We start from the raw sequence: 10683 nt of genomic DNA on the forward strand, positions 1-10683 counted from the left end.
TCCCCTCAGACCGGTTCTGCAGTCCAGTTCACCACGCAGCTGCACAAACAGCCACACTGGTGCAGCAGAAGGGTTGTCACAAGGTAAGAAACAAGTGGCCGGGGCAGTGGCGGCTAAAACCAACCTCCCTGCCAAAAGAAGTGATTACAAAACTACACCCTTAGAAACCTTAGCAGCACTGGCAAGAAAAAAAAAAAAGCCACCTCAAGTGGTATTTCTTGTGATTAAACCTTGTTGGGATGTGCTGCCTTTTAAAATGTAGTGGTTTAGAAATGGAAATGCTTAGGAAAAAAAAAGAAAAAAATAGTCCTGCATTTCAGCTAAGGAAAAGAAAATGTTTCTAAGTTGCCAGACTCCTAAATACTAGCATTACAAAAACTGAATAAGAGGTTGTTTGAATTTTAATAACAACTCCAAAAAAACCTCTGTTCTGTCAGTCTGTAACCAAACCAGACATACCCTGTAAAACGTCGCAAGATTTAACAGCTGTTAAAAGAGCAAACATATCTTGGAAATTTCTTGTATCTCTTTGCTTAAATGAAATACACACCCTCCAGCATGAGAAAAACCATTTAAAATTTCAGAGAAATGTTCTATTTTAAAAATTATCCATAAGTCCCCTTAAAACCATGCAGCACATAATAGCAAAAGGCAAGACGACTGTAGAGACAAGGAAAGCAAAATGACCCCAGTACGTGTCACCTAGCAGAAGATACTTAACCGAGAAGATTAAACAAGATGACGAGCTGCCCTTTGCTCCCTTCCACGTGCAACAGAGAGGGGGGGATCTCGGGATCCCAACTGGACTTCATCACTCTCTGAAGGTGCCGCTCCTTCGCTGCTGACCATCGGCAGCCAATGCCAGGCAGGCACCTACCCGGGTGCCTCCCTCACCTGCGATAAATCTGGGTCACTGTGCCAAATGTCAGGGTTCTTCTGATATCTCTGATTAAAGGAATAGCTACTTCATGATTACATAAACTGTACTTTAGCCCACGGGTCCCTGTGGCTTACGTGTGTTTCATTCATACAGTTATAAAGTTCTATCTTGCCTGCGTTTTGCAAATTTCTCTACTATTACCACCTGCCAGTAAATTTCATGGTTGTGCTATTAGAAAGTAGCTGCAGTTTATAGGGTTTAGAAGACCAGCCCAAAAAGGTAGGATGCTTGGATGTGTCTTTGCTATCTTTGAATCTTTCGCCAGAAAATGTAGTAAAGCCCAGCGCTGCTTGTGGCTGCTCTGAATGTCTGCAGATAGCTCTGCAGATCTGCAGCTGAGCTGAAGCTGTCTCTACACCCCAGGCATAGCACCCCTCTTCCAGGAAGGAAGGTGTCAGCCTGATGACAGCCATGCATCAGCAGGTGGACGGTGGGATTGCCAAAGGGCCCAGCCGACTCAAATCCCAGCTGGACACGAGAAAAATATTCATTCTTTGTAGTGAAATCTCCTACCCGCCCTAGTGCAGCTCTGAAACGGGCTGCCTGGAAAGGCAGGACCTCCATCCTTGGAGGTTTCCGAGACTCTGCCAGCCAAAGTCACGGCTGTCCTGCCCACACATTGGCAATAGCCCAGTGTGAGTGGTAGGATGGACAATGACCTCCAGGAATCCCTTTCATTTCTATAATTGGAGTATCTTCCGACCCAATTCACATCTCCTGTACTCTGTCTTTACAGTAAGTTACGTAGTTTAACATTGTTTTGTCAACATTCATTATACCTACCCCATCCTCACAGGCAGAGGACATCAGGAGAGAAGAGATTGTCCTTTGTAACAGCTGGAATGAGAAAATTAACAGGTTTTGTTCATGACAAAAATCTTACGTATGCAGATACTCTGTTTGCAAGTTAAAACAGTCAAACAAAGATTTTTCATTTTAATACAGAACAGTTTTGTTTCTCAGGCCAAGAAAGCAGAGGAGAGGTGATACAAAAAGGTGTTCAGAATGAGAGTGCAAAAATACATGTTCCTCTTAGGCTGTGGAGAATGAGGTTTCCTAAGGCTCAACCCAACAAAGCCTTCAGCTGGACCAGAAAACCGTTTGGAAACCTCAGGGTGAACTCAGTGACTGAATTATTTGAGTAAGACCTGTGAACTGGGTTCTTAATCCAATAAAACACAAGTTTAGTAACAGATTAAATTATAGGATACTCTTGCACCTGTTTATTTTTCTTCTGAAAGAGCTGTTAATACAAGTGTGGCTTAGAGTACCTGTGTGTCTATACATATCCAGCCTCACCATACACAATACATCAAAGCTCATATCATGCCATACCTTTACTTTTATTACACTTTGAGGTTGGGATGGACAACTCAAGAAGACTTCCAGCTGCATTTTCACAACCGGTGAAACAACAACTTCAGAGCACTGGTTGCAATACAGCAATCCTCTGAAACATGCACATAATGATGGAAACCCACAGAGAAATGGAAAAGCGATCAGTCACAAAAGCAAAACACACAAAAAATCAGCTAGCTTATTCTCTAAAATACTTCGCTGGTAGACTTCTAGTAGAAAAGTCCTGGCAGAGATTCAGTTGGTAATAGCAAATAGAGCTCTTCTGTGGGTAGAGCTAAGTAACTCTCTTGGAGGACCTAAACTCTTCTAGCAAAAAGATCTTCCTTTTATAAGTTTTGGCAACATGGGAGTAGGTTGCTATTTATAGTCACCTCACTTAAGTATGTATATTAATCTCATAACCTTCTAGAAGTTATGGCAAAAGAAAACTTGTAGTATAGATTTGGCCCAAGTGACGTTGATTTAGGCCCTCATTCAGCAAACGTTCAACATTTTCAGCACACACATAAGTCGTACGCATAAAATTAGGCTTAACTATAAGTGCTCGCTGGAATAATGTCTTAAACAAATATTGATGTTATATTGTTCTCCAAATGAAGCAAAAGTGTCCTTCACAGTAGAGATTTCTAAAATTGAACTACACTACTATGTGTACATACACACATCCTTAATTTTTGCCTGACAGTATAATGTCAGTATAATGTCTCAGCCTGTTTATTTTCAGCCTATTTTCCCCGGAGGCTATACATATCAAAACATAAGTGGTAAAGATTCTCCTATTTAGGCAAATGGTGTCTATTTCAATGGGATCAAAACCACCCAACTTCTCCTTTCCTTCTTTTTACACTCTGACTACTCTCTTAACCTCTTGTGTTTTTATCACATCAAGTATCTTGGACTCCGCAAGAGCAAGAGGGGAGGCTTTCCAAGAGCATGCCAGTGTGATGCAGGTTTAGCAGTTCAGGTGGTAACAGGTCTTGTAGGATCAGTCTTCATGTTTGGGACAGAATTATCCAACAGCCGTTTTGGAAAGGTTATAAATTTAAAGGTCTGAAGTGCTCCTCTTTCATGCTTATGTAAATTACAGCAAAGATCACAGTTCAATATAAAAATTATGTGAATTGGTGGTATACAGGGTAACAAGGTAGAGAAACACAAGAAGCTACTTTTCAAGCAACTTAAAATAAGACCTGTGATTTATGTGGATGTTTATTAAAACTAGTATTATAATGCAGTGGGCTATAAAATCTTTATAAGTAATACTTTAAGATTAGTTTGAAAAAAATGTGATAGCTGCAAATTCAAACCATTTCATATCTACTTGTATCTTTCTTAATAAATTAATCTAACCTTGCAGGTTTTATCAATTCATCAGCAATAAAAATACTACGTCTTAGTTCTAGGAAGGAACAAAGTGCAACCTGTGCCTGCAGGAATTATTGCATCACCCATTGCTGTTATGGCTACATCTGCAAAACACCTGGGGTGCTCTGGAGCACGCTGACTCTCACCTGTCCTGGGGACACGGCTCCAACTTTCCATTGCCACATCTGTCACATGTAGGCCAGGAGAAAGCAGTGCTCTCATTAACTCCAACCACAGTACCTGCAGAAGATGAAATTCTTTCAAAATACAAATGGTAAGCTGGCAAACACAGACACTCCTGGCTTCACAGCAGGTTTGATTCTTTCTGACTCTCAGCTTAAGAATAAGACTTGTCAAAGCAAGCATCAGCTCTTCTGACAATCTCACTCTCCCTTTCTCCTTTGTCCCTCCAACACAGGATGAAGTACGGCAGTGTTACATTCTAAAAATACCAGAAGGTAGATAATCAGTAATTAACTACCCAAACAGGTTCAGTTCTTTTAGTTTGGGTTTTGTTGTTTTTCTGATTTGTTTTTGTTTGTTTGTTTTCTTTCTGGTCCTCTGATGTTTCCTTGGCAATAAACAGCTATAAAAATCATCAGGTCAGATTGCTTGATATTGTTATTTAGGAAACACAAACCAATGAGAAGACCCAACCCCTTTTGAAAACAAAGATGCAGATTAAATTCCATTAACAATGGAGTTATTCTTCACTTATACTGATTTAACAGAGATTAGATCTGGCTCACAGACTTAAATGTGTGCCTAAGAAGGGAATGCCAAAGATACTTTGGACTAATATAAAGGGCTTGCTAGCTTTGGCAAAAAAAATATATCCAGAGCTTTATGAGAAACCAATAAAGAGTGTATTATGTTTTACAGTAATGATATGCTGAAATTATGAGCATTTTATGGAGAAAATACATCTAAGAATTTTGAAGTGTACAAAGCAGATCACCTGTAAGAATGAAATTACACTACAATAAACACTCACTGGTACAACAAAAGTACAAACTAAAAACTTGAGGTGCTATTGAGCAAGAATTTCATTGTTTCATATCACATTCAATAAAAGAAACCCTTAGAGACTAGGGAGCATTGACACTGCCTGGTCTGTAAAACTGGGTGTTAATCCCTTGCTTTCCTGGTTCTCCGGAGGCAAGGGCTGACAGAAAGGGGGGAGCCACACACAAACAACAAACCTGTCATTTTTCTTGGGAATTCTGAGGACAGCAAGTCTGAAGATCAGGAAAGGTACTTCTCAAGTACAACGTTTATGACCTAATTTCTATGCACACAACAAAACAACAAGGATTACCCTGACAGAATAAGCAATTCTGTGTATTTAACCCTTTGAACTGTTGCAGGAATTATTTTGATTCTTCAGATTTTGTGATAAACTGGGAGTCTCCATCGGTGCTTGCTACTACAAGGTAGAATGCTTTCTGCCACAGCATGGGCATGTTTCTCTCGTTCATGGAAAAGAAAAGCTACCAATTAGTTTGCTGAATATATTTCCTTTTTCATTAAAAAAAGCATTTTAAAAACAAAACAAAATCCCCTTTTCTGGCAGATTTGTTTCTCTCTAAGCCTTTTAACTTTCCCCCGGTTGTGTGCCATATCGTGACTGCAGGATGGCAGCGCACAAGCAATACAAGTACATTTGAAGAAAGAAACAGGATCATACTGATGAGATTACGTCTAGTGGAGAGGTTTATTTTGACGACAACATAGAGTTCCCTCAAGAAAACCACCAGAGATCACAGAACAAACACAACTGAAGGCAGCAACAGCTCTAATAACCTAGTGAAAGTCTTGTGCATCCCACACGCAAAGTGACTTCTCAAGTTTGAGCTGAACTGCTGCACATCTTTATCAAGACTGAATTTTGCTTGACATTCAGAAACCTTCTGGATATTTTCCTTCTTTTAAATGGAAACACACATAACCAAAATTTGATTTTTACCTCTATTTTTTGGGGTTGCGGCTGATGTCATTAAGAGACTGATAGTAGGACAACATCTGGAAAAACAGGTCTCTAGTGAGGAATGCAAAGAGGGGCTAAGGATTAAAAGTAACAGTTCGGTTGAAATGTTAAAAAAAGAAATGTTGGCTTCTTTTCCCCCAAACAGTTACCCTGATTAATGAAGGGGGAAAGCTCAATCAAAAATAGAAACCTAGGTAAGCTGATTGACACCATTTTGACACTGTTAAGAGGGAAATTGAAAAAAACTCCAACCTCTGAGTAAGGGTATTGGGTATGAAAATATCCAATGTCAGAATTCAATCACTAGTGGTGAGTCATATACTAGGCAAATATCATTAATCAAGTAATATTCCCATATAACATATGTGGTATGGACTGACTAGAACTTGCCCATGAGCACGGTTAAGAGGAAAAACAGTCCTGTGCAGTGTGAACTGCCAACATTTAAGTCATCCTGGCTGCTACTGTACAGCAAAAAAGGTTATAAATTACTCTGCAATGCATAGTGATAAGAAAATAAATCTATTAACCCTGAGGTCACAGGCGAGAACCACAGACTCATTTCTAAAAGAAGAGTAAACTTTCCAGTAGAAAGCAACCACAAGTTTTCACTCATCTGCTTAAGAGCAACACACTCCATTCCAGAGCAGATATGACTGCACCTCTCTGAAACAAGGATTTCTGACAAACTCAGTGGATCTGCTTGGATTGCAACGTTGTCCTTTTAAAGCTGGGTCAGCTGTAAGGGTTGTACCAGGTTGCCAGCTTTGAGCAGGAGTTAGGACTGGAGGAACTTCAGAGGTTTCTTGCAACCTAACTTCTCCTATTTATACACCTTCCAAAAATGACCAATCGACCTAAAACCCAGCAGGCACCATGGTCTGTGCCTCCAGTCCTGGCAATCCTGAAGGCTCTCACGTGGTGACCAATCGCTATGACTGTGAGTGGGGACTTGAATGATCACCTGCACTTTTCACTGGCTAAAAATAAGGTTTTTGGGGAAGGTTGAGCCTCTGAATCCTTGAGAGCCAGGAGGAGCAGCCATGAGTGCAAAGGAGCAGAAAGGAGCACTACTTCAAGGGGTAGAGCAAAGCCTTTGCAGCCTTTTTGAGTGTTAAGTGAGAGGAGGCCCACATACAGCATACGTAGGTGACCAAAAGTACAGGAAGTGAAAGGAGGGTGCAAAGAAAAAGAATGAACGAGGTAAGACTGCTTCTCTTTGAAAGCCAGACTAATGGCTCTCTGAGCCAAGAGACAGACAGACAGTGAATTTTAGAGATAATAAATTTTCCTTCATAGGTTACTCCATCGAATACATATGCTCCCACCAACAAAGTAGAGTTAAAGCTGTTAGTTTCACCTCTTCAGTAGAAACATGTAGGTGATAACTAACTGAATTCCAAAACACTGGATATGTATCTAAATAAGTTATCATCTATATATAGCACTAGCATAGGTATATAAAAGACACTATATTCTACATCAGTATAGATGTGTGGGAACCTATTGATAACAGCTACCCTGTACTAATTTCAGATGAAGCAAGACAAAGTTGTGGGATTAATTTCTCCTTTTGTCATTCTTCCATCTGTAATACAGAACAGGGAAAGCATGACACCTCCCATCTGTGTACAGGAAGTATTTGTTAACACCAAAGATCACAAAGGTGTATTTTCTTTGTTCTACTGGAAAAAGAAAGGACAGAGAAATGTTTGCTTTATCTTACTATGTACACTGTCAGTGACACAAAAGGAGACAGGCACTTCTCCTACTTAGTTATAAAATTAGGAGTGAAGAAGTGACAATTCTTAGTGTAGCCTACTGGAGAGGTTAACAAAAAAAGCCCAAAAGTATTTCACGCCCAGTGACAGAAGTAATCTCTCCAGTAACTCACAATATCGATGTGAGATGTACATAACAACCAAGGCTTCGAGTGAAGTGCCTCTAGTTGTGCTTGTGTTTCTTTATACATTGTTAAAGATTTGTCACTGCAAGGTGCTCATTTATTAATTCCAGAGGCATTGCTAACTTGTGGCTCTACCATATGGAACGTATGTTTAGTAACAGCTTTGTGTTGTTTCAAACTGTCTTCTCAGTGTATCACGTTATAGCTGGAACCATTTGTAACCATTATTTGCTATTATTTTAAAGCTCATTTAAAGTACTCTAGTGAATACTTGAAGGTGTAAATGTAAAACAGTAACAATAATTTTCTACGGGGCTAGTGGAATCATAAGAGTTAAATTAAGAAAGAAAATAATCTTCAAAAGCCAAGAGTTATACGGCTTTTAAGGACTTTTCCCTATAGGCACTCTACAACTGGGAGGTTTAAGAAGCTGACTGGACAAAGCATTAAAAAATACACAGTAGGAAACGTTTCTGTGTGATTAGGAAATGTTGGAAAATGCACTGTAAGAAATGTTTCTGCATGGTTAGTGGTAGGACTGAAATATTAGACAAAGCAATGATCCAAAGTGGCTGGTAAGCAAATATTGGCTGAGTTATGCTAGATGACTATGGTGAAATATTAAATTGCCCCATTGCAGCAAAGCTCCAGGGAAATTAGACACTAACTCCTACCATTCAGGATCTGGCTAACATGTTTTATCCATGTGCCTAAGAAATATTGGTATACCTTACTGTTGCCAACATCAACAATGCTGGTGTGAACAGAAGGCTCCTGAAAGAAGACGGTGAAGGAAAAAATATAATAAAACATACTGTGCATCAAACATTTATTCTGGGGTATGAGTGAGTGGGAACAGAGCTTGGCCAGCAAAAGACAACAAAGCCCACAAAGAAGTATAAAAACTTAAATATCCTAAACAACCCACAGCAATACCATGCTTTTTTATCGCTCTACGTTGTTTGTGCAAGAAATCAATACGAGGACCTGAAAGATTAAAGTGAGCACAAATAATTAACAGGATTCATTTCAGGAAAGGCCATACAAACCTCTTAGAGCACAAATGGAGTTGGCCTGTGTTGTAGAATCCAGCTCATCGAGTCTGACAGGGCCAGTCAGCTCACTGAGGTCAGCACCGGCAGCCGAGCACAAAAGAGGCTTTTGTAGTAAGAGAACAGTACGTTCAACACAAATAATCCTACCTGCCAACAAAGACATTTCAACTCAGTACAGTAACAAAGAAAAAGGTGACCATGTTAATTGACATGGCCAATAAAGACAACGATCTCTGCCAGCTACTAAACAGATGGACAGACTCCATTGGCTTTTCTCAGTGACAAAATATTTTGCTTTCAGTGATACATGCTTCATGCTCTCACTACACTCCACAACTCCCAGGGAAAAAAAGATGCTTTAAAAACACGTGTTTAAAACACAGCAGAATAGAGTCCAATCCCACCTGGCCTGCATTGCACCATGCTCCCTGCAAACACAACATTACCATCTCTTCCCTGGTAATAAGCTTGGGTACCCCTTCAGGTGGTCTGTCTTTGTTTCAAAGATTACAGAGAGTAGGTGCATGCAATGCTTTACTCTCCAAAGCACTTTGGAGATCAAGCTGAAAATGTAAAAAAGAAACCTTATGGAAAAGCTCTAATTACAACCTCTTTCAAATTTCTCACCAGACTTTCAATGACCCATCTTCATCTGGGAATGAAAGTCTCTGGAGGTCACATATTGCAGTGTCAGAGATTAGGATGCTATTTCAGTTTGGTTCCAACTGCTCCAAAACCCCGTGTAAAACTTACCATTTCCCCACAGCGCATCCTTGAAGTAGACGCGTTGTGAGGCAACACTGAGGGCTTCGGTGATTTCCGCACTGAAAACACATGATGCAGTGACCGACACAGCAACAACTTTTGGAGTGGTATGAACCACATTTTGCAATGAGCTGTCAGTCACAAACAACAAAATCTCTCTTTGATTTATAGGAACACTGTGTTTTGTCTACGATTTAAAAAAAAAAGAAAGCAAACTTGGAATACGGTTGTTAATTTTTAGTGGAAGGTAAGACTAAAATAACATCGTCATATTTAAATAACTAATCAAACTGACAGAAATTATGACATTTAAGGCTCATACAGGATAGTGAATCAAAGCTTCATTGGAATTTTTTATTATTCCTTACTGCAGGTACAAACATCTCTACCTTAAATTAACTTTTCAAGGTTCACTCACTGGAATCTTGGTTTTACTTCTGTTCACTATCTCTCTTTATTATAACTTATTTGGACTGTACTAGGCATTTGAAATTATATTTTATTTTTAAAATATTATATGCTATATATTATGTATTTATATCATGTATATATTATATATATAAATTATTTGCTCTTTTTATGAACAAAGACTTATATAATTTTTGCTTTAAAAAAAAAAGGGTGAGACTACTCCTTCTATTATTCCTGTGTGAGCAAATTTTTACTGCCTGCCAAGAGCACCAGTCCTTGGCTAATACCTACTGCAAGTTACAAAGCTGGAGATTTTTCTTTCTGTTGAACAAACATCTCTAAATGTTTGAATGATACACAGAAACAGGAGAGTAAATAACTTATAAGTAAGAGACATAGGAATCCACAATGACAATGTAAGTTTTCTGCCTCAGACAGGTGTAAGAATACGATGGTGTGACTAAATTAAGGTATATCAAAACTACTGATGTCACAACCAAAATACCTACATTTCATCTTGGCCTTCATATCTGAAAATAATTATCACAAGATCAGTAGTGATTTTTAAAGTTTTCACACTGGGATGATGAACAACACAGACTGGACAGACATTATATACAAATCAGTGCTCATTCCAGGCTCTTTAACAAAATCAGATGTGTTACAATTTGAAGATTCATGCTTTTCTTTCTTTTTTTTTTTACCACAGCTTTTATAATATCTGTGTGTGTATGTGAATTTTCCCATGCTTTAGAAAATATGGGCTTATTATCAAAGCATATTCCACATTTACCAGTCGAAGCAACTTGTAAATTTTAAGATTAGAATATTTTAAAATATTTAAGTAAGATTAAATTTCTTTCTTAAATTAAAAAGCTTTTGTTACTATTTTCCT

The 10683-nt window shown here is 38.9% G+C and overlaps 1 protein-coding gene across 1 annotated transcript in view; it reads right to left on the reverse strand.

Annotated features, from left to right (window-relative positions):
* SPIDR (scaffolding protein involved in DNA repair) overlaps window positions 1-10683 on the reverse strand; it is a gene marked incomplete at its 5' end in the record, with an annotated part of 83651 nt that overhangs the window by 1020 nt on the left and 71948 nt on the right. Inside the window, 5 exons of the mRNA XM_010190483.1 lie at window positions 1724-1777; window positions 2276-2390; window positions 3811-3904; window positions 8607-8759; window positions 9366-9564. Coding sequence (XP_010188785.1) covers window positions 1724-1777; window positions 2276-2390; window positions 3811-3904; window positions 8607-8759; window positions 9366-9564 — 615 coding nt within the window. The remainder of the gene's footprint in view (window positions 1-1723; window positions 1778-2275; window positions 2391-3810; window positions 3905-8606; window positions 8760-9365; window positions 9565-10683) is intronic.

Source organism: Mesitornis unicolor, unplaced genomic scaffold (genome assembly GCF_000695765.1).
Source record: "Mesitornis unicolor isolate BGI_N332 unplaced genomic scaffold, ASM69576v1 scaffold22110, whole genome shotgun sequence".
Lineage (NCBI taxonomy): Eukaryota > Metazoa > Chordata > Aves > Mesitornithiformes > Mesitornithidae > Mesitornis > Mesitornis unicolor.